Consider the following 25,008-nt stretch of genomic DNA (forward strand, 5'->3'; position numbering starts at 1 on the left):
TCATACCTTGGATGTCCAGAGACAACACGGGCACTATCTTGGCAGAAGAAAATCTTTCAGATTTTTTTTTCTTATGAAGATAAGAAGGGACAACCTGTGTCAGAGCAGACTTTTTACAAATGATTGTTTAGGGCTATTACCTTTTGTTATGCTCACCACAACAAAACTAGTCCAGGCAGGGTCAATGACCATTCAACTAGGGCCTTGGCTTTATCTATAACTTTTTAGAAAACGTTGGACTCTAGAAGTATTCTAGCAGCAGCAACTTGGTCATCTGTACATACTTTTACAAAGCACTATATGCTTGATTTCTTCTCTAGGCCTATATCAAACTTTGCTAGGACCATTCTTCAGGGTGTGCTGGACTCTTCTCCTTTCACCTCCCAAATGCTGTAAGCTAAGGTAATCTACCCATACAGCTATGGCTACTACAACAGTGATCAATTTGATGAACACTGTACAGCTGTAAAAGTAAACTTACCATAGCAATAGATATTTGAATGATCACTGCTGCAGTAGCCACTCCCTCCCTCATCCCCCCTATTTCTTGTTGTGTTTATGCCAGGGTGTGAATACTTATTATTTTTTTTTTGTTGCTCTTATCATTGTCCTTTCAGGGCTCAGCCTCCCTGTCTAGGTTAGCATGAAAGCTCTGAAGGGTTTGGCACTCAAAGCACTCTTTATAGTTAGCTCAGCTTGAGCTGATTGACTGGATGCATGGAAGGTGCCCTGAAGCATTGGAAGCTGGCCAGCTGTTATGTCCTTGGCAAGATATAACCCATATAGCTAGGGTGACTGCTACACTGATCATTTGAGCATCTACTGTTATGGTAAGTTTACTTATACAACTGTGCTTTTTTGTTCATCTCAGGGGACAGCAGCTAATTTTCTTATTTAGATGACTATCTGGTAGTAGCCTAGTCACAAGAAAGTACAGTTGTGTACACTTACCATAAATGTAGATGTTTGAGTGTATTCACTGTTGCAGTCCTGACTATTGGGATTTCCTGCAATGAAAGCTCTCGATCGGCCCAACTACCAGAGAAAAATCTTTCTGGCTCTCTGGTTGGACGCTCAGAGCGACGTCAGTATGCTAAGATATAAAGATATAAAGATAGCCAGCCTGCATTAGAACACCATTTTTTATTGACCCCCCAAATAAGAGGAGGCCTGATAACACTGGAGGTATTCCAAAGGATACCCTGGCAGAGGTGGAGAAGCCAAGGAAGGGTCCCTTGGCTGTGTTGCACAGTCAGAAGACACCTATTTGTGGGCTAAGGGGGGGTAAGAGGGTGGGAAAGATGACTGCAACAGTGAATACACTCGAACATTTACATTTATGGTAAGTGTACACAACTGTGCTATGTTTTTCATGTTTCACATTTGCAATCCTGACTATTGTGACGTTTCCCAAAGCAGAATGGAGGGTGGAAGGATGCTGGGGCAAAGAGAGGATGATCTGCAGGATAGCAGTGGCAAACTCTGTTCTAGATTTGGAGAAGGATGCTAAATGGTAGTGTTTGGTCAAGGTATGCATTGAGGACCAGGTGGCTGCCTCTAAAATGTCCTTGGTGGGAACCCCCTTGAGGAAGGCAGCAGAAGTAGCAGTAGCAGTAGCCCTGGTGGAGTTAGATCTAATCTCATCTGGGGGTACCTTGCCATGACAGCTATAGCAAAAGGAGATACAATGGGGGATCCAATTGGAAATAGTTTGCTTGGAAGCTGATTTTCCTTCTGCACCAGGGGCAAAGGTAATGAAAAGCTGCTCAATTTTTCTCAAATCTTTTGTCCTACTCAGGTAAAAATGTAGCTGCCTGTGTGAACATCCAAGGAATGTAGAATTTTCTCTCCCCTTTATTTTGAGGGTTGGGAAAGAAGGTTGGTAGATGGATGGCCTGATTCAGGGTGCTGTCAGAGATCACCCTGGGCATGAAGGATGGGCTGTTCCTAAAAGAAACCCTATCCTTGTGAAAAATAAGAAAGGGTTCAACTGCCATGAGGGCCTGCAGTTCGGAAACCCTCCTAGATGAGGAGATAGTGAGTAGTATAGCTACTTCCCAAGTCAGATTCTTGAGATCAGCAGATGCTGCTGGTTCAAAGGGAGGTAAAGTTAATTTGTCTAAAACAAAGTTCAGGTCCCATGGGGGCAGAGGCTTCCTTCTGGGAGGCCTAATTTGTATGACCCTCCTGAGAAATTGTCATAAGAGTTGGTGGGAAAAGATAGGTGTGTGTGAAGGAACATAAGCAGAAATGGCAGAAGCATAGATTTTAATTGAAGAGTAGGAAAGTCCCTGATTTAGCAGTGAAGCCAGGTATTCCAGGATGCTGGTAATGTGAACTGACTGTGGTTCTAGGTGGTGGTCTATGCACCAAACAGAGAATCTTTTCCATTTGGCTTTGTAAGATTTCCTAGTGCTAGGTCTTTGGACTCCCTGAAGATGTCTAGCACCTGTTTACAGTTTACTATTGAAACCTTGAAACGCATATATCAACCAGTCACATGGACGACCCGAAATCTTGAATCCAAAATGTTGAAAATATGTCTAGGTTGAAACTGAATACATCAACACCCATAGTTTGATGTATCTGACATAGCAGGAGGTGACGTCAGTCACCCATGCTATGCAGCTTACCATACCGTGACATTCCACAGTCAATGGTACATGTATTTTTCTGTTTTGCAGGGGGGAGGGCTGCACCCCCCCTGCAAATTATATATACTAACTCCGAGATCACACTACAGTGAGGAAATGGATTAATTCCCTGTTCCTCACTGAACCGCGATCTCCGTTCACAATGCCAGACTCGCATAATTGAACTACATGACCCATTTGCTGTAGTGTAGTCAATGTTTTTTGAGTTGGCATTCTACCCATTGGAAAACTGCCTTTCGACCACATGCTGGTCGACAGCAGTCACTTTGCAGATTCAATAGTAATCCCCTGTTTACTTAGGGTGGCATCTGTGTAGACTGTTGTGTGATCATCCATGCTGCCAAGCTGAAGGTTGGCAGGTTTGGACGAACAAACTTTTCCTCATTTTGAGTGAAGAGGTCCACTCTCTGAGGTAGAATCGTCTGTGTGGTTGGAGAGCTGGAGGAGGAGAGGGTACCATTGCTGTCTGAGCCTATCAGTATTGCTGTTGGGCCTTCCTACCTTATCTTGAGCTGGACTCGAGGAATTAGGGGTATGGGAACAGAGCATAAATGAATAGTTGGCTCCATGAGAAGGAAATGGCATCTGTTTTCCAGGCTGTCTCCTGTTTGATCCTGGTGCAGAATTTTTGCAATTGCATGTTCTTTTTGGATGCAAAGAGATTCACTTGAGGGACGCCGCAGGACTGGGTTATGGTCTGGAAAATCTCTGGGTGTAGGTGCCACTCGTGAGGGACCATAAAATTCCCGCTGAGTGGCCTGCTAGAACATTCTGAACTTCTGGTAGGTACTGTGCCATGAGATGAAGTCCCAGAGAGTGTGCTGTTTCCCAGATTTGCTTTGCTAGAATGCACAGGGGCTAGAAATTTGTTCCTCCCTGTCTGTTGATGTACCACATTACTGTGGTGTTGTCTGTCTTAACTAGCAAGATGCCTGTTGTCCATTTTTCTTTGAAGGATGTTAGGCCTTTTTGCACAGCCATGAGTTCTTTCCAATTGATGTGCCTGTTTCTGATGTTGATTTCCCACTTCCCCTGAGTGTGTAGGTTGTGGATTGAGCCCTCCAGGATGTCTCTGAGACATCTGTTGTAAGGGTCTGTCCCTGAGGGCTGAATATGAAAGGGGAGGCTTGGGTTGCAGGCGCAAGTCTGTGCCCACTATGCAAACACCAGTTTGAGGCAAGGAATGAAGGGTATCTCTGTCTCTAGTAGTTGAGAGTTCTGGCACCATATGTTCCTGAGAAACCACTGAAGATTCCTCATGTGCAGTTTGGCAAGGAGGACCATGGGATACATGAAGCCATGTACCCCAGTGCTCTTAAAAATTCCCTTGCTGAAATGTGATCCTTCATTTGCATCCCTTGAAAGTAATCTGTTAGGAAGGACACTTTTTCTGGGGGAGAAAAGCCCTCTGGAGAGTGGTGTCCAGGAGAACACCCAGGAAAACAGTCCTTTGGGTTGGTGAAGTACTGGAGTTCTGAGGGTTCAATGTGAACCCCAGAGAAGATAGGAGGTTCTGGGTGAATTTGAGATCCTGAAGTAGTTTTGAGAGATCTTTTGACTGTATAAGGCAGCTGTCCAGATAGGGATAGATTTGTATTCCCCTGGTCCTGCAGAAAACTATTACTGGAGCCAGGCACTTTGTGAACACACTTGGTGCAGTAGATAAACCAAAGGGCAGAGCAGAAAATTGATAATGACTAGATCCTGCCCTGAAGTAAAGGAACTTTCTGTGTGATTCTTGTATAGGAATGTGAATGTAGGCATCCTTTAGGTCTAGAGAGACCATGAAGACCTGCTAGGACAGCATGGGAAGGAGCTTTTGAAGAGTTAACATTTTGAATTTGGGAACCAAGTAAAACTGGTTAAGACAGGTTCAGGATAGGGCACCAAGAGCCTTCTTTCCTGGGAACCAGGAATAGTCTGGAATAGAATCCTATCCCTGCTGAGGAGGAGGGACTGGCTCTACTTGCTGCTTGCACATAAAGATTTTGAATTTGAACCAGGGCCTCTGTCATTTGATTTAGGGAGACATCTGGAAAACCTGAGGATTTTAATTGATCTTTGAAAGTGAGCTTGTAGCTTTTGCAATAATGCGTAGAACCCACTTGTCTGAAGTAATGAGGGTCCAGGTATGATTGAAAACAGACAGCCTTCCTCCTATTTTTGGGGTGGGGGATGAGGATGGGGTGGCTGAGTCATTGTGAGTCGCTGGAAGTGGCTTGGGGTCTAGAACTCCGTTGCCTTAAAGTTTCTGATGTCCACTGTCTACCTTTTTGCAGGAGTTGCCTCTGCTTATGTGATCTTTCCCTTTGAGGTTTCCTCTGGCTTCTTCTAGACAGGGAGGAAAAGGACAAGTGCTTAGCAGGAACATTTCTACTTAATCTGGGGGGGGGGGGCTGCACCTGGAGGAAATCTTTCACAGTTTGCATAGACTTGGCTTTATCCTCCATCTTTTTCAGCACTTCTTCTGCTTTTGGGTCAAAAAGAATGTTCTTGTCAAGGAGGCATCAAACAGATTAGATTTAACATGATCTGGAAGGGCTTGTTCTCAGAGCCAAGCATGTTTTCTAATCACTGAGCCAGCAGAGGCAGCCCTGCAAGATGCTTCCATGACATCATAACCACAGTGTAGAGAATGCTTAGCTGCCTATGTACTAGCATGACAGAGTTCTGACAATTCCTTGGAAAAGTTTTTCTCCTCCAGATCAGACACCTTCTGTTTAAGTTGGTCAAGGATAGTCTGCTGGTACTTAATCATATGAAATTGGCAGTTCAGAGCCCTCATACTGAGTGTGGTAGAGATGTAGACCTTCTTGACCAACCTGTCAAGGGCCCTGCTCTCTTAATCTCTAGGAAGAGGATTTCTGGAAGGACTGGCTCCGGCTCCCTTAGGCCCTGGCATGATCACCTCAGGGACAGCAGACAGGTTCTTGTAGAGAAATTTGAGGGATTCTTGAACACGATAAAACTTGTGTGGTTTTCGAGGACCAGGGGGTAGAGAGTCAGGTTTAAGAGAAGATTCCTGGAAGACATCATCTGCCACTTCCAGAATTGGAGGAATAGCCAAAGGCTTATGTTCGAGTAAGTCCAGGAAATCCCTAACCCTCCTCCTGAGTCTCAAATTGGAAATGCTGTCTCAATGGCATGGAGGGTCTCCCCAAAGGTGAAATCCTCTGGTGCGGAGGCTAAAGGGAGGATCTCTCTTCAGAGTCAGAGTACTATTAGGAAGTGTATGAAGGGCCCTCTTCAGATCCAGAGTCTTCTGAATCTGAGTCCTTCCCAGATATGGGAGATCCTGATAAATTTCTGGAGGTTCATCTTTTTTCCTTTTACTAATGGCAACAGTTTGTCTAAACCTGACAAGAGAAAGAAGATCTTCTGCTAGTCTGATAAGGTTCTGCTATGACCCCTGTGGAGCTGAGCCACAAGGCCTAACTGCAGGCCTAGGTACAGAAGGCCGCTCAGGAGTGGCTAAGGCCTTAGGCCTAGGATTGTCCGGTGTTCTCATGCCTGTCTCTAGGATGCTGAAAATGCACCGGAGTTGGAGTGGGACAAGGCCTCATTACTGTATCTCCGGGCAAAGCACGCTGTTTGCAAGCCAAGGCCTGCTGAACATTCCTGGACCAAACCGAAGAGCCACTGTCAAAGGCTTGTATAGAAGTGGATGGGAGAGATGATGTGTTGGACTCCAAAAAGGTCTCGACAGAGGCCTGAGTCATCAGTTCTGGAAGGGAAGGGGGCTGCATATGCACCTCACCTTGTTCAAGAACTACAAGCCTGGAAGGAGAGTTAGGCATAGATGGATTGTCATCCGAAGGCCTACACATCTGTTTCCTATCTTTCTTACGCTTAAGCTGATCAAATTCAGTATGACCGATGGACTCCATAAACGAAGGTTGAACTGATTGTTAGCTAAGAAACTTTGCAAGAAGTTCAGCCCTACGCCTGATAGTTCTAGTATTAAAACGTGCACAAAAACGTCATTATCAATGTCGTGATCAGGGCCTAGGCAAATAAGACAAAGGGAGTAAAAGTCTCTGTGTGAGATCTGCTTACCACAATGGAGACGATTACTGATTTTATCTGACATGAGCAAGGAAAGGAAATGTTCCCCAACAGGGTCCTTATCTGTCTGACAATTTTTCTCTAGTATGGACCAACAAACACACCTGAATGCCGCTAAATGCTGTCCACATAGTTGATGTTCCTCTAGAAGTGATGTGTTGCTCAGCTTAATTTAGCTAAGCAGTAGCATTATGCTATATTGTGAGAGAAAGGCTACATTTAGCTATAAAAAATGAAGAGATGCACTGAGACATTGCTTACCTAAGTACTATATAAGCTGAATGCACACTCAAAGTACTATCCCACCCATACAGCAGTGATGACACTAATTCCAGCCAGTAAGAGTACTGACAGATCCCCTCAGTTGCATAATATGTAAATGAGACCTGCTCCACAGCCTTGGATTACAAAGGTGAAACCTTGTGTCAGAACTGTGGAACAGAGCAATGCCCCACGTACTGCCATATACGAGCCCCATGGCTACTGTCCCTAGAACTCATAACACTTTCTGAGTATATAGTTCTATGTACACCCATGACATTTGCAGCACAGATCTGATGGCTGCCCCCCCTCCTTATGTGTCCAGTGGTGGTCATCGCTGTTGGTGCCTAGTGCATCATGAAATGAAGTAGCACTCATTATCCTCAACATTGCTCTGTACATGGCAGACAGTAGCATGCTGTCCCTCTAGGAATCATGCACTCATCTGAAGCATGTACTGTACTGTACGGGGTATGCAAGTCACATTTAGGTAACTACAGTGCAATGGAAATGTATTTGCCCCTTCCTGATTTCTTATTTTTTGCATGTTTGTCACACTTAAATGTTTTAGATTGTCAAACAAATATAAATTTTAGACCAAGATAAACCAAGTAAACACAAAATGCAATTTTAAGTAATGATTTTATTTATTAAGTAAAAAAAAAATATCCAAACCTGCATGGCCCTATGTGAAAAAGTAATTGCCCCCTAAACCTAATAACTGATTGTGCCACCCTTAGCAGCAACAACTGCAATCAAGCATTTGCGATAACTGGCAATGAGTCTTTCACATCGCTGTTGAGGAATTTTGGCCCACTCTTCTTTGCAGAATTGTTAATTCAGCCATATTGGAGAGTTTCCAAGCATGAATCACCTTTTTAAGGTCATGCCACAGCATCTCAATTGGATTCAAGTATGGACTTTGACTAGGCCACTTCAAAACCTTCATTTTGTTTTTTTAAGCCATTCAGAGGTGGACTTGCTGGTGTGTTTTGGATCATTGTCCTGCTGCAGAACTCAAGTGCGCTTCAGCTTGAGGTCACGAACTGATGGCCGGACATTCTCCTTCAGCATATTTTGGTAGAGAGCAGAATTCATGGTTATATCAATCTAGCAAGTCATCCAGGTTCAGAAGCAGCAAAGCAGCCCCAGACCTTCACACTACCACCACCATGTTTGACTGTTGGCATAATGTTCTTTTTCTGAAATGCTGTGTTACTTTTACACCAGATGTAATGGGACGCACATCTCCCAAAAAGTTTTGTTTTGTCAGTCCACAGAATATTTTCCTAAAAGTCTTGGGGATTATCAAAAATGTTTTTTGGCAAAAGTGAGACGAGTCTTTTATGTTTTTTTTTTTGGTCACAGTGGTTTTTCACCTTGGAACTATGCCATGCATGCCATTTTTGCCCAGTCTCTTTCTTATGGTTGAGTCATGAACACTGACCTTAACTGAGGCAAATGAGGCCTGCAGTTCTCTAGATGTTGTTCTGGGTTCTTTTGTGACCTCTTGGGTGAGTCATCGCTGTGCTCTTGGGGTAATTTATGTAGGCTGGCCACTCCTGGGAAGGTTCACCACTGTTCCATGTTTTCTCCATTTCTGGATAATGGCTCTCACCATGGTTTGCTGGAGTCCCAAAGCTTTAGAAATGGCTTTGTCACTTTTTCCAGACTGATAGATGTCAATTACTTTGTTTCGTATCTGTTCCGGAATTCCTTTAGATCGTGGCATGTCTTCCTTTTTGGGATCTTTGGCCTATTTCACTTTGACAGGTTCTATTTAAGTGATCTCTTGATTCAACAGGTCTGGCAGTAATCAGGCCTGGGTGTGGCTAGTGAAATTAAACTCAGCTTTCCCAAAAATGTGATTAACCACAGTCACTTCATGATTTAACAAGGAGGGCAATTACTTTTTCACATAGGGCCATGTAGGTTTGGATAGTTTTTTTTTCCTTAATAAATAAAATCACCACTTAAAAACTGCATTTTGTGTTTACTTGGGTTATCTTTGTCTAATATTTAAATGTGTTTGATGATCTGAAACATTTAAGTGTGACAAACATGCAAAGAAATAAGAAATCAGGAAGGGGGCAAATACTTTTTCATTGCACTGTATAGAACTCATAGACTCATAAAAAAATACAAGGCAACTGGGCCACATGGCCAGTTATGCCTTGCCAGTACCCACCCTTAGACCTTACCTCCTTTGTTGATGAGTCAGCAACTGGATGAACACAGTTAGTTGTAGCTTCATATGAATATAAGAAACAAGCAAAAACAGTGTGCTTTTAGGTAGCAAACTCTCCTGTACCCCCAAAAGGAAGCTTCATCCATCCCCTCTTAATTATCTATACAAACTCTATAATTGCATGACCACTTTAAAAAAGTGAATTATTGCTGATGCTGTAATAGCAATTCTGCCTGCAGTAAGAATCATAATTTGACAAGTTGCAACTCATCCATATTGATTGACAAACTACATTTTCATCCATTTCATCCAATGTTAGGGAAGTGTGAAACCTCATGTCACCTCTGTCTGTACCTTCACTGGCACGAAACCAGTGTTAGCTTTCACAGGGAAGAGAAAGGTTACAGATGAAATGCCTGTCAGTTAGCAGATAAGATTATGGCTATGAGCAGTTAGTGAGCAATATCCTGTAGTCCAGGCTTTGCTTCCTCTTGCTTAATGCATGATTGACCAAGTCACTTAATCAGACAGTACTCCAGAGTAGCGTTTAAAAAAGATCTACATAGATCAGTGCTCTATGTTAGCAAATACATGTAAATAAGCAAATAAATAGATGGATCAACACAGCTCACCTCACGATCTAACTCAGAAGTTGTGGTTTACTGCTATAATGACCTCATCTTGAAGATATATTGTTGACTTGAGTAGTTCACATAACTCTACTTTCAAAAACTTTTCCACGCCTGCAGTTACAGGATTGTGTTTCGGTTATTTACCAAAATTAACCTCCATCCAGAGGTATTTGCCTTTGATTAGGTAGCAGTATTATATTATTTATCCTTCTCTTTCTTTCTGGTTTAAGCACATTGCTTTGATAAATTTTGGATTATGCAGTCCCAACAGTACATAAGCTTAACTTAAAATAATGCATGCAGTCCATTTTATTTAGATTAAGACATTCAGTGGGCAGCACCTTAACTAAGAGTACTGTGGCTATGATGAAGAAAAATTTGCAGTACTGACTGCAGTGCTGGTGCCTGAAATGCAAGAAGTGGGCTGAGCATCTCCAGAGGCAGCCAGGACAAATACAATTGATTTACCCAAATAGCAGCTGTGTATTCTTGTAGAGGGGAGTGTCCTCTAATCTAGTCTAGTAGGCTGATCCTAGATTCACAAGTGTCTTATCAGCCTGAGTGAAGACAGCATGTTTCAAGAGTACATTAAGGATGTAGAGGCATCAGTGGGGTTGCTTTCTGCATGGATTACATGGTTAGTACAAAGTAGTAGCCTGAGGAGTAAGTGCTCAAAAAATTTAGTCTTGACAGTTACTGATGATGATCATCAGATGCTTGACTTATCTTCCTGCATTTAAACAGTAAGGATGATCACAGAAAGGCTGATTCCCCCTTTAATGCAGGAACTCCCTATGGTGTCATAAAGGTGGTACAACAAACAATTTGACAAGAATGGAAAATGGACAGGAACAAAGAACTCCTACATGCATACATGCATACATACATACTGTGTTATATTATATAGTTCTATGACAATTGCTGAATTAGGGTATTTTACATATGCATCTTTGTGACTGGAGTGAATTTTAAAGGGCCATTCAGGTTTTAATCATTCCTATTACAATCCTGCTTGGCTTTGCTGTTTATACCCCAAGTTCTTCAAGATGTACAGCTCCAGTGTTTATATAGATGGTGCTCTTAAAATGCAACAATGCTTATGCAGAGTAACCACTATCATTTTTTGGTACACCTTGTTATGTCTTTCGGCTTATCCTGGTTAGGGGTCGCCACAGCGGAACTCCGGTCTGCTAATGTTTGGTAGTAGATTTTTACATGCCGAGTTACCAGCCCTGATGCACAACCTTCAACGAAGGCACGCCCATTCACGCATGCCTCCACACAGAAGACGCTCTAGCTGAGAATCGAATGCGACAACGTCTTGCTGTGAGGCGACAACGCTACCGCAGCACTGCTACTGCTGTCTGTTTTAATTTCATGAATTTGTTTCTCTTCTTTCCTACAGCCTTGCTTCATTATGGTACTCTCAGAGACCATATTATTTTAAGCTAATTGGTAACTTTCACCTAGTCTACCATGTGTCTTTGCATCTTGGGCATCCCAAACATGGAATACTACTTCTTGATGTATGATTGTTAGTAACATCTTTAACAGTGAATCTTGAAATACATTTTCTGTTGTGTTATACTGAGCAGCAGATTAGTTTGCTGGAAGAATATGATTTAGAAAATTAAAATGAGATATTTTTTTTAAAATAGAAAAATATAAACTCAGAAACTCACTGCTGCTATTTTAAAGCACTTTTTCAGGGGGAATTTTCTCCTGAAATCCCACTACACGTGTTATTCATGTGCATTAACTCCAAGATCACTGTACCTTGGAAAAGGGGGAATACTCAGAAATACCACAGTTACATACTTAACATATATTCACCCTAATTGTACTTAAATTTTCACTGTTCTAAGGATCACACTTCCCCTTCACAGACTATCAGCAGGCACCTTAGGCAAATCTAGCAGTTGTGAAACCATTTTATTTTTTGTAATACAAGGAAGTGTTTTCTCTCATAGTGGTCCATTGTAAAGCTGTGCTTAACAGTGATTCTCACTCCTGTTTTTGCACAATACACTTTTGATTTCCTATGACCTGGTCATTGGTTTTCCCACTGATACACAATGTTCTTAGGGTTTAGTGAATTAAAAAGCCTCAAAGAACCCAGTCAGGGTAGTCAAGAGGGGTCTTAGGTCAACTGGTGCCCTAGGTAAAAGGGCTCCACGGTGCTCCCCCCACACCACCCAGGTGCTCCCATCCTGGTCTACCTACACCAAATAAATACTGGAAAAGCACTCCTGCTAGACCGGTGCCCTAGGCGGCCGCCTAGTTGGCCTGTGCCTAAGGTTGGCTATGAGAGTAGTCATTGCAGCACTAAATCACCTTAGCTTGTGCCTCTCTGTCTGTGTCTGGCTTAATCCTTGACTCTGGACTTACCGCTAGAAACACTAACCATATTTAAGAACTTAACTTCCAGAAACACTAGCCATGTTTAAGAACTTACTGTACAGATGACTCTCCCAGACTTAGATCACACTGTTGTGTGAAGTACTTATCATAATGTTTGCAAAGGTGAAATTGCTTTTGCAGTAAGAACTTCATCCTTCAGTCCCCCATTTTGGAATATTTCTTTAGGTATCTCCTGCACTAGTAGTTACATTCTAATCTTTTTTTGCATGTCATTATGGTTTTCTTCTACAGTTCATTTGCAGTTTGCTTTGTTTTATGTACAGCATTTACCACTGAGTACACTGTGCTTAGTGCATGCACTGAAGTGTGTTTACAGAATCTTATCATAGATTTCTACCACAGCATGTCTTTCCAGATTTGTTGTGATCTGAACTGGTCCTTGTTTGAAGAAATGAGTTATGACACGTGCTTACCAGTTACACACAGCATACATGCAAGCTTAAGCCTAACAGTTTTATTTTGTGATTGTGACACCAGTGTAAGTAGGTGCCAGAAGAAGGGAGAGAATGCCAGTGGAAAGAACATGATGCTTTGCAAAATAGAAAATCTCCTGTGTAATTATTTGCTGCATAGAAGACTTCTCCCTCATAAAATCTATTGTAATGGTGAGTATCTCATACTGATACATTTTATAATGGCTTGAGTCACGTTTGAAGTGAAAGTAATTTTAGTCTTTTCATTTTTTCCTGAGATACTTACCATGCACAGATATTGGCAGTGTAGAAAGGAACTCAGTAAGCCTTGGTGATACTCCAAGCAAAATACAGATGACACCAGTTACTTGCACTGCATGACGGCAACCAGCCTATTGAGAGGCAAACACAGGGACTGTTGGATATGAATTGATTTTTTTTTTTATATATATGTAAGGTATGTACGTATTATAATTGTATTTTTTTATGTCACAGATGCATCCCTCATCTATATCAAGGTAAGGGTAAAGATTACCTTTAATTCACACTCCTATTCTTTGGAGACACTTGTGATGTATAAAATCTACAGATAAATCATAGTATACAGTTCTGTAGATATAGTGAGTAAGCTAATAGAGTTTTCCAGTTAATAAAATAACATGACTAATATGAATAAACACAAAGGCAATAGGCAAATATTCCTTAAACACATACCTCTTTCTCTAGTATAGTAATATATCTGAGAGAAGAACAAAACAATATGTGCTTTTTTTCACAGTATTTATCCTATGTCATTTGTTTTAGTACTCTGGAGAAGATGTTTGCCTGCTCTAGTCTCTGTCTGACAAAGGAACGGTATTGATGATTATGCATATCAGATTTAGTGATTTAAATTCATTCTTACTTGCCAGCTCTGTTAATGAGGTATCAAATCCCTAAACTCTGGGATACTGGACAGCAAATGCTCAGAACTGTGACTCAGAGTTACATTTAAATGCAACAGCAATTTGTTAAATTGAACAAGTAAAGCACTTTGTCGCCTTGCTTGTTTAACTTATTTTCTTACATTTAACCTTTTTGCTGCACTGAGTACTGTAATTATGCTACATTCCCAGTAAAACTGTGCGTAGTCTGTCTTTAAAGAATTACAGGTTTGAAAGAGCTCACACAACCAGTGTTGTAAGTGTGAAACAGAACATAGTACATTTGGTACTGGAGGTGTGACTGAATTAATGGCTGGTGCAGCATTGTTGTGCTTCAGGTATGCATCCCAGGGATTCATGCCAATTAATATAAATCAATGAATCTGAAGTCAGTGTAACTGACTTAGAAGTATAGAAATGCAAAAACACAGAACACAGTAGAAAACAAAACAAATGATTTGGCATGAGGCAAGTCACTCCTTACTCAACTATTCCCAAGTTCATTATTATATGTCTTCAGTGAGTGGTACCTTGTCCTTATGCTGTATTTGCAGCACTTCACTGCAAGGTCTAAAAGCTCATAGTAAAAGAAATAAAACAACAAATCTAACACCTCATATCTTTAAAGAAAAAAAGTGAGGCACAAAATGTATTGATGTACAGATATTGAATTCTGCAACTGTCATACATTTCAGTTGAATGGGATCAAAATCCTAGTATACTAAAACTGCATTAGTTTAAAAGACCATTGACTAAACTACATGATCTCATCTCAGGTACAGTATTCTGACATAAAATTTTGCCCAATAGGCATTCATTTTAAAAGGCTAAAACTAACAAGGCAACATTGTATTAAAAATGAGTTGTAAAGAATCCTCTGAGCCTGCTTTTCCATGGAACAGCTCATTGCTGATACGGGAGTCAGGAAATGTTGCCCTTGATATGTTCTTAACAATTATATTTTATGAAAAACTACTAACTTGGAATCTGAATGTAGAGAGCTGCAGAGGTTCAGTTGAGCAGGTTATCTCGTGGGCATAAGCTTTCATAGCTGTGTTACCCGGTTTGGCACAACAATAGCTACGCTGCAGTAACTGCAGGAGTATGTTCAATAAATGAGTATGTATTCAACTTCTGCATTGTAGGATTTTTGATCTTCATACCTGAAATATTACTTATACTGCAGCTTATCTATGTGGGCCTTTTCACAGAGAAAAGGATAAAAAAAGTCTCTGACTGTCTTATCTTCCCATTTTGCAATGTATTGAATAATCTTCAGTTATCACTTGCATTCCCCATTCTTTCCCCTGTACTGAAATTGTTTGATGTTTTCCCTTGCACTTTTTACTGATACTTTTGACATGCAACAACTGGCTTTAGGCTTCCTCAGTGACTTCCCTCAAATTATTGCTCATCTCAGTTCCCTGAACTCTGGCACCCCACAGTGTAATGCATGTCAGAAGGTTCTTTTTGCTGGAAAAGCCCTTACACATGGGGTTTCCAGTTCCTTTGTTCAGGTTCTAAGGGTTGTGAGGCACTAGTCTCAGAAAATGATGGAACAGGGCTGAGTCAGAACTGCCATATTGTAACTTGCATTTTTTTTTCAGTAATCCTATGTCTCTTCCCTGCTTGCTGACATCATTAGTAGATAAAATAGTGAGAACAGTCACCACGATAAAACTTCTTCAATGCAAGTAAATTCCAGTAGGCAATCACCATGTAGATCAAAAACTCTTTATTACGAAGTGAGGAATAAGCGCTTTCACGTAGTGCAAGCTACGCTTCATCAGATACAATTACAAAAGTTAGTTCACATTTAAGTACAAATTTAATGTAATTTGCTGACATCATTGTCAGGCTGAATAGACAATAGGAAGTACCATGAGCTTTTCCCCACCCCCAAGCCCATAGTGCAGCCATACCCCCCCCCCAGCCTGGCATGCACTTACTGAATGTTGCATTGATAAAGTGCTGATAGAACTTTTCGCAAAAGGTCTCACTTTTGTGCCTTCAAAGAACTGTAACATAGTAGAGCTTTTGATTGACCTTAAAATGTTTATTCATAAACTTAACCTGAACATTATGTTTGGGAATTCTAACACTGTTGTCAATGATTTACGTGTAGCTAGTAGTTTTAACCCTCCACAGAATGCATTGTTATGTTTGTACGAACAGTTATGTGAAAATGAATTTAGGGAAACAGTTAAGAAAAATACAAAAAATCGACATTCAGTTAATATATCAGAAGAAGAGAGAAATCTACTATCATCACTTAGGAGCCTCCCAATTAGGTTTATGAAGCCTGACAAGGGGGGTGGGCTTGCAGTTGTGTACAACGTGGATTATTCTAACGCAATGTTATCATTACTAAAGAAGGACACTTATGAGTCCGTTAGTCGGAACCAACTAAACCAAGCGTACCATAAGATTAAACTGTTTATTAATGACTTGTTCATTGACGGTTTAATTAGTACTGAACAAAATCACTACTTAACAATGTTGGCCCCAAGGATTCCAAAAATTTTTGGTATCCCCAAGCTTCATAAAAATTTGGGAAACCCACCATTTCGAACCCTCGTGGATGCAAGGCAATCAATCACCTACCCTTGTGCAAAGTTTGTAGATTCAATCCTTAAAAAATATGTGGAAAAGGAAGAACAAATTTTAAAAGACTCATGGTCCTTTTTGGAGAATATACAAAATATAGTCTTTGACATTTCTCTTAACTTTCTGACAATAGACGTGTGTGAACTTTATTCATGTATTCCACAAGATTTAGGCACTGAATGGGTAGTAGAATTTATTGGCACAAAGGGAGCAACAAGTGATGAATGCAATCTTGTAGAACAACTATTAGATATTATTTTAAAAAATAATTTTGTCTCTTTTGAAGATAAACTTTTCTTGCAAAAAATAGGGGTAGCAATGGGGTCACCAGTGGGCGCAAGTTTTGCAAACTTGGTGATGGCCCACTGGGAGACTACCCATGTTTTAAACAGTCCTTGGTATGCTAACATCTTTATGTATAAAAGATATTTGGACGATATTTTCATCCTATTTAAGGGACAAGAAGAAGAAGCAGAAGCATTAGTAGAGTATTTAAACTCCACAACAGATTTTTTAAAGTTCACTATGAACTTTCAAAAAACTACTACATGCTTTCTTGATGTAGAGCTTAGTAAGAACTTAGAGGGATATACATCGAAAATTTATAGAAAAAGCACTTTTTCTAACACTTATCTCCATTTTTCTAGCTCACACTCCCGTCACCAAAAGAAATCTGTAGTGAAGGGTCAGCTTGTGAGGGCAGCAAAGATGATTACACTAGATGAAGACTTCGAAAAAGAGTGTGATAATTTACATTTAATGTTTCCCCGTAGGGGTTATCCAAATTCATTTCTGGAAGGAATTTTCAAAGAAGTTATTTCGAAAAGAAGAAAAGGGTTTTATGAAGCTATTTTAAAAGTACAAGCTGTGACTGACCCTACTAATCAAGTGGAACATTTTGGGCTTCAAGTTAGAAATGTGGACACTAGCAATGACTTAGAAATATCTTTTGCTGCAGTAATGGAGAATAAAAAGAATTTCACTGCAGCATTCATATTTACTTATTGCCCAGAAGCGCAGGAAATTTGTAAGGTAGTCAGGAAGTATTGGTTTTGGTTATCACTTGACAAAGAGTTAACACAAACTCTCAATTATGGTCCCACCATTACATATAGGAGAGGTACTAACATGAAGGAGTTATTAGAAAGGAGATTGAGAGTAGACAAAGAGAAGAGAGGGACCAATAAATGCGGTTCATGTAGGTATTGTGCCTACATAGAGACAGCTGACAGTTTTACCATAAGGAAAGAAAGTTATTTTCTTAGAAATATTTACAATTGTACCAGCAAAAGAATAGTGTATCTAGCCCAGTGTGAACAATGTCCGTCTTTCTACATAGGGAAGACGGACAGGCGGTTGAAGGATAGGGTATATGAGCATATTTATGCCATTACTAAAAATAAAGAGGAGAACGCCCTGGCGAGACATTGTAGATCACACACAGGCCATTCATTTACATTTATGGCCATCGACCAAGTCTCAGTAAATGCCCTTAACTTGACAAATTAAAATCTATTGAGACTAGAATTGGAAAAGAAGGAGTTAAGATGGCAACTCCGTTTAATGGCCTGTAGAGAATAAGGGCTTAACGAAGTATGCTCGATTACCTGTATATTAAAACTTAGAAGTTTATTAAGGTGAGTGTATTAGAGGTCCATGAGTAAGAACCTTTCCAACCTTTTTTAACTGTTAGCCCCATTATATTATATATATTTTTTTCTAATAAAAATATTTGAATAACCAGTGGGAAAATGAATAATAGACTTTTAAATGTAAGAATACTACACAATATTAATAAAAATACTAATAAGAGTATTATTAGGTGAGGTGTAGTATATCGAAATTATGGGTTGTAACATAGTATATTTGTCTATGTACGCATTGTATATGTGAGTACACACACATTTGGTATGTGGATACATGCACATATGTGTGTGTATATATATATACACATACATTTTTTAATCTATATATTTTTTAACACACATTTTTAGACAATGTTTATGTCATGATCAAGTTTTAGTGTATCTTGAACTTTTAGATAAAAGGACATAACTTTAGTATAGTAAATGAAGTTGTGGTCTTGGTAGCAGCGAATATTATTTTTATTAAAAGAGAAACTGTCTGTTTGAGTTGTAGAAAAAGTTTTTAGGACCCTATTTAGGGAAGATTTGGATTGTATTTATAATTTCAGTGAACTAAGTCATATTAAGGATATTATTACTGTTTTTATCACAAGTTTACATTTTAAGTGTAAAAATAAGTAATATATATATATATATATATTTTTTAATACTGACTGGTTGTTTTGTAACATAAGATATTCTGTCCGTTTGTTTAATTAGGCTAAATAGAGTTATTTAACTGATTCAATTGAATTAATGAATTAATGACGTAACATCTGATTTACCATTTAAACACAGGCTGTTGGTAGCGCCAGTGTTTGTCTGAGGAAGTTCGGACACTGTGCTGAACGAAAAACACTTACAGTGTTTTACATTACTTGTTCTAAATAAAGTATTGTTCATCTATTATAACCTGTGGATATTATTGAAGGAAACTTCACCTTTGTGCGATTGTGGTACCAACACTTCTCTTTTTTATTTTAAAGCCTGAAGGCCCCTCGACCCAGTCTGCATCGGGGAAGCCTTCAAAGACTTCTAGGCCGTTGGCTCCAGCTTCAGAGCCGTCCGCTGGGAGCATCAAGGCTGCTTCGACATCGGCTCTGGCTGGAGTCGATGTTTCGAAGACTCAAACCGCTACCTCGGCTCCGGCCGGAGCCGAGGTTACTAAGACTCACTTGGCTCCGATAGTCTTATCGGAGCCACCTTCTAAGAAGAGGTTGAGGTCCCCTTCCATCGGCTCCATTCACTCGGCCCCGGGATCCCCTCTTCTGTCGGAGCAGAGCCATAGATGCCATTCCTCTCGGTCCTCCAGGCTGTCCGACCATGACTTACAAAGGGTGGTGAGTAGACTTCTCAAATCCGAGGCACTGGCCCAAATGCTGCATAGCTCTACTCAACAGTCAGTGGCTATTCCCATCCCTGCTTCTGTTCCTTCTCTGACTCCTTTGAGTTCTGAGCCGGGGCTCGTCAGAGCCGTGGCTGCCGGTGCATCGGAGCTGATACCTTCCCTTTCGGCTCCGTCGTCTGCTCCGATTTCCTCTTTGGAGGGATCTCAGCGCCGAGCTTCCCTCGTCGGCTCAGTGGGGGCGAGTGGCATCGGACCCTTGTCCGACCCCGTTCTCCCTCTCGGAGCGTCAGCACTGGTGAGTTTGGCTCCGACATTGGCCTCGGAGCCATCCCTGTCGTTGCCGGGAGGGTTCTTGTCTCCTCGGAGCGGGGACCTTCGGCCTTGGTTGATCAGGGCACCTTCGAGGTCATGCGGAGCATGCTAGACCCTGTGTCTACCCCACGGTCGGCTCCGTCAGCTCCTCCCTCTTTAGTGCCTGTGGTGGTTTCTACCCACCCCCTCGTACCAGACCGTAGAGAGCCAGCCCCTCAGGTTTCCCCATTGGGAATATCCTCTTCTTCCAAGGCTTCTCCTGATCCAGCAGGGGAACCCCCTCGGAAGAGACAGTGCAAAAGGAAGCACATTGACTCCCCTGAGTCTATCACCTCCGACACCGACTTGGAGGAATCTGTAGGTTCCCCTTGGTCCCCCTCTGAGGATGTCTCTTTTGCTGACATCCTTGAAATCCTTAAACAGATGGGGAACTGGCCCACCCTTAACCCTTCAGAGGACGAGTCGGTCTACCTTGAGGCGTTTGGCTCTCGCCCTTCCACCTCCTGGGTGTCTCCTCCCTTTGACCCCCTCATGGAAGTGGTGGCAAGGAAGGCTTGGACGGCCCCTGATTCGGTGGAACCTACCCCAAGGAGGCCGTCAAAATTTATTACTGCCCCAAAAGAGAAACAGTTCTTATCCAAAGGTGTCTCTGTTAATGCCATGGTGGTGGCCGCAGCCACTAAGAAGGAATTAGCCGATCCTTCGGTACCTGTCCATCCTCCTAATAAGAAGTCTAGGACCATGGACAGGTATGGTAAGCGGATGTTTTCCTCAGCGACCTTTGCCATGCGGTCGCTGAACTACTTGTGTCACTTCACCCGTCTCCAGAGGGATTTACTCAAGGATATGGGTGAGGCTATGCAGGATCCAACAGCTGAGGGGTTCCAAGACAAAATGAACTCCCAGTTGGCAACCCTGAATTCGATTGTCAACTCCTCCATGCGGCTTATCTCATATGCGGCTGATGGGGCGAGTAGGGCCGCAGGCACAGGTGTAGCTTTACGACGCCACGCCTGGATGTGGCTTTGCAATTTTGCGGACCCTTTCAAGGCGTCCTTCACCAATTCCCCCTTTGATGGCTCAACGTAGTTTGGACCTCAGATGAAGGATACATTGACTAGGTGCGAGCAGGAAGGTAAGACTCTCTCTGCCATGGGAGTCAGTTTTTCTACCCCTTCCAGACCTTATCCCAAAGGTCAGAGGGGGGGGGGAATGTGGTTCCACAAACCACAAGGAGTCTCATCTGATGCACAAAGTCGATTCCCCTCTAGAGGCAGAGGGGGGAACAACAATAGACGCCGCCCTAGGGGCAGAGGTGGTCCGCAAAACCAGGATAGCAGAGAGACTTTCTCTGATAAACCCTTTCAGCATCCCTGAGGGGCTGCCCGGCTGTCCACCTTCGGAGGTAGTCAGGGGAAGATTATCACTGTACCCAAAAGCCTGGCTTTCCCTCACTCAAGACAAATGGGTACAGTCGATCATATCCGAGGGTTACAAAATCCCCTTTATTCACATCCCATCCCAACCTAAAAGATCCCTTCCAGACGTTCCACCCAGTCTAAGGGAACAAGCAGCATTAGAAATATCAAAGCTGCTGTCAAAAAGAGCTATCCAGCCAGTCCCAGCAGACCAGCAAGGATCCGGAATCTACTCCAAATTCTTTTTGGTACCAAAAAAAACAGGGGACTGGAGACCAATACTGGATCTCAGCAAGCTAAACAAGTATGTGAAGAAAACAAAATTCCGGATGGTCACGCTACAGTCCATTCTACCCTTCTTGGGTCAGGACAATTGGATGTGCTCGATAGACCTTCAGGATGCGTACTTCCATATCAAAATGCACAGACGCTCCAGGAGGTTTCTCGGCTTCAGGCTGGGAGCCAGTCACTACCAGTTCAGAGCCCTGCCCTTTGGTCTCACTACAGCCCCCCCGAGTGTTCACCAAATGTATGGCAGTGGTCGCGGCTCACTTGAGATGTCAAGGATTCCAGGTGTTTCCATATTTGGACGACTGGCTCCTTACCGCCACCACCAGGCATCAACTTCTTCTATCCAGAGATTTCACCATTTAAACTTGCCAAGCTCTAGGCATTTCAGTAAATTTTGAAAAATCTGCCTTGTCGCCTTGTCAATCTATTAACTTTATAGGTACCACCTTAGACACAGTTCATCTTTCCGCCAGACTGACAGAGCAAAGAGTATCAGATATCCACAAACAAGTTTACCTTCTGCTTCAATGCAACAAGATCAAAGCCAGGGTAGTCTTGAAGGTATTAGGACTCATGGCGGCTACCATTACACTCCTCCCCTTAGCTCGTTTTCACATGCGGATCCTCCAGTGGATGCTGTTTTCTCAATGGTCCTTCCAACAACTCCCGATGTCTCACATCATCCTGCTAACCCAATCATGCAAGAATCACCTGTCTTGGTGGATGACATCACCTCAAGTTCTCCAGGGCAGACCCTTCATCCCTCCCCCCCAATCGCCACGGTGACAAACGGACGCCTCCCTGATCGGGTGGGGGGGGCATTATCAGGGCAGGACAGTCCAGGGCACGTGGCAATCTTTCGAGTGCCACTTGCACATAAATGTCTTAGAGATGAGAGCAGTGCTTTTAGCGTTGGAAGCCCTTCAGGACTCTCTTCCCACAGGGACTATTGTAATTCAGATGGACAACATGTCCGTAGTGTGGTACATCAACAAACAGGGCGGAACCAAGTCCTATCCCTTATGTCGAGAGGCACTCAGACTTCGGCAGTGGGCGATTTCTTCTCAGTTTCTGATAGCAACGCACATTCCCGGGAAGTCCAACGTGATTGTGGACAAGTTGAGCAGGGCTATTCTCATGCCTCACGAGTGGTCTTTAAAAAAATCAGTGCTGGAAGAAATCTTTCAAAAATGGGGCTGGCCTTGCTGCAATCTTTTTTCTACTCCCCAAAACAGCAAGTGTCACGATTTCTTCACCCTCTTCCCTCTACCAGGCCAACCCACCAGAGACGCTCTAGTCCACGATTGGCCCCAGGGACTTCTGTATGCTTTCCCCCCTTTTCCACTGATCTCTCAATTAATTCAGAAAGCTATCGCCTCGAGAGTCACTATGATCCTCATTGCCCCTTACTGGCCTCGACAGATATGGTTTCCGTTCCTGCATCATTACCTCTTGGAGCAGCCTTGGCATCTGGACCCAGTGCCAGATCTTTTGACCCACCAGTCGGGCCAGCTGCACCACTCCCTCCAATCTCTCAACCTCACAGCGTGGTTTCTCCGATTCCTACCCTAGCCAGGCTTCCCTTAATTTCTTATTCGGTCCGTAACATCCTGATAGCCCCTCACAAGTCTTCTACCAAAAGGATTTACAATAGTAAGTGGAAACGTTTTTCCTTCTGGGCAGCATAAAAAAAATAGACCCCTTCACTGCACCTATCCAGTCTATCCTAGACTTTCTGGCAGAGCTCTTTCATTTAGGCTCTTCCTCATTTACCATTAGAGTACAACTAGCTGTTATATCTAACTTTCATGTAGGTGTCTCGGACTCCAGTATCATGTCCCATAAACTCTGCAAAGCCTTTCTAAGAGGTATCTTTTTGCTCAAGCCCCCAATCAAAGATCCCCACCTCAGTGGGACTTGAATTTGGTCCTAGCATCCTTGATTCTCCCCCCCTTCGAACCTGCGGCTTCATGCCCTCTTAAGTTGCTCTCATGGAAAACACTTTTTCTAATAGCCATAACATCAGCTAGAAGGGTATCTGAACTTCATGCTCTTTGCAGTCATCCTCCTTACTTAGTTTTCCATAAAGACAGGGTGTCCCTCCAGACTAATCCATCCTTCTTGCCTAAGGTTTCCTCTGAGGCAAATCTGATTATTCCAACAGGTCGGAACAAAAGTTACATTTTCTAGATGTTCATCGCCAACTTCGATATTATTTAGACAGGACTAAACAGTTCAGGAAATCTGACCAGCTCTTCCTGTCTTATGCGGAAGGGAAATTGGGCCTTCCAGTTTCTAAAGTGTCCCTTTCAAGATGGCTTACCTCTATAATTACCTTCATCTATGAAATCAGACATCAAAAACTGCCTTCAAGACCTAGAGCTCATTCAACCAGGGCATTAGCTACATCTGTAGCTTTTCAGGACAGGCTACCAATAGATTCCATTTGTGCAGCAGCCATATGGGCTTCTCCTCATACCTTTATCTCGCATTACAAATTGGATATGGCCTCCAGAAACCGTGCCGACTTTGGTTCCACTGTTCTCAAGAGTCTGTTCCGATAAGCCACCCGGGGTAAGGTGCTAGGGACGCGGTCCCATCCAGCAAGAATGAAGGCGAGATTGACAACTTAACATTGAAAAGTTATGTACCTACCATAACGTTCCATGTTAGTTGTCTTCTTCTCGCCTTCTTTCTTGCGTCCCACCCTCCTTCCTCCCAGCCTGGACAGACTGATAGGAATTTTTGGGATCTTCCATTGGTGCTTCCTTCCCACATGTTCTACTACCTCTATCCTCCCTTTTATGTTTGTGGTAGCTTACATACAGGTTTATATAGAGGTGGGTTCCCTTTCTCTCTTTTCCATACTATGGAGACCAGAACTGCTTGGTTTTAGCTATCAAACAAGATCTGAGTAGTTACCGCCTAGCATTGTGGGATATAGGGGAGCCTCGAGCCAGTGGAATTAGCTCTCGAGCTTTAGTATTGGCCGAGTCGGAGCTGACGATCGGAAGAACCTATTCGAACCCATCCAGCAAGAAAGAAGGCGAGAAGAAGACAACTAACATGGAAAGTTATGGTAGGTACATAACTTCTCATTATTTGCTTATTTGCATTAGTGTTCCCTCTCTTTCTTTCTTCCTCTTCCTCTCTTTCTTTCTTTTTCTTACCAAGTTGGGTAGTCTTTGTAGCATTGCTAGTATAGGCCTTCTCTTACCTCTGAGGTTAATTCCCAATACCATTGTTGGTATTCCCTTTCCCCTTTCTCTGTTCAACCAAAAAAAAAAAAAAAAAACTTTTTTCTTTATTGTGTGAGTGTGATTTAACAGATTTGTTGTCTAAACTAGAATGTGAGAGTGTTCAATCTCGCCATTTGTTCTTACACATGGGTGTCGGAGCCCATCCTCGGCTCCGAGTCGGCCGCTTAGCAAAGCTCTGCATCCAGAAGAAGCTCGAGACCAACCTATCTCCCACAATTCCCTCTGCCTTTACCTCAGATCTAGTTTGCCGCTGCAACTGATCACATCGTTTGAAGAGCTCTGAGCCAACTTCAGATAAGATAAAGCTTTTTTTCTGATAGAATTTTTTTTCTAAAAATTCTTAAAATTGTTAGACTTGTTAGTGTGTGTGTGTGTGTATGGTCTCTGGTTCCCATCGACTAAATTATTAGTGTCTTAAAGCATTTATATTTAGTTAGGTTACCTAGGGCCTACCCCACTTGCTAAATCACGGATTCGACTGCTAAATTTACCTGATATTACTACTAATCACTTTAATATCATCGCTTCTCGGCCTTTGGCTAAGATTAAGTGTAGTGATTGTTCTTTTTTTCACTGTATATTGTGACAAT

At 42.3% G+C, this 25,008-nt stretch overlaps 1 protein-coding gene across 1 annotated transcript in view; it reads right to left on the reverse strand.

The window, feature by feature from the left end:
• SLC23A3 (solute carrier family 23 member 3) overlaps window positions 1-25,008 on the reverse strand; it is a 1,305,121-nt gene that overhangs the window by 306,483 nt on the left and 973,630 nt on the right. Inside the window, exon 10 of the mRNA XM_044073709.1 lies at window positions 12,921-13,026. Within this exon, the coding sequence (XP_043929644.1) occupies window positions 12,921-13,026 (106 nt within the window). The remainder of the gene's footprint in view (window positions 1-12,920; window positions 13,027-25,008) is intronic.

The sequence above is a fragment of the Protopterus annectens genome, chromosome 6.part0 (assembly GCF_019279795.1).
Source record: "Protopterus annectens isolate FY-2018-M chromosome 6.part0, PAN1.0, whole genome shotgun sequence".
Lineage (NCBI taxonomy): Eukaryota > Metazoa > Chordata > Ceratodontiformes > Protopteridae > Protopterus > Protopterus annectens.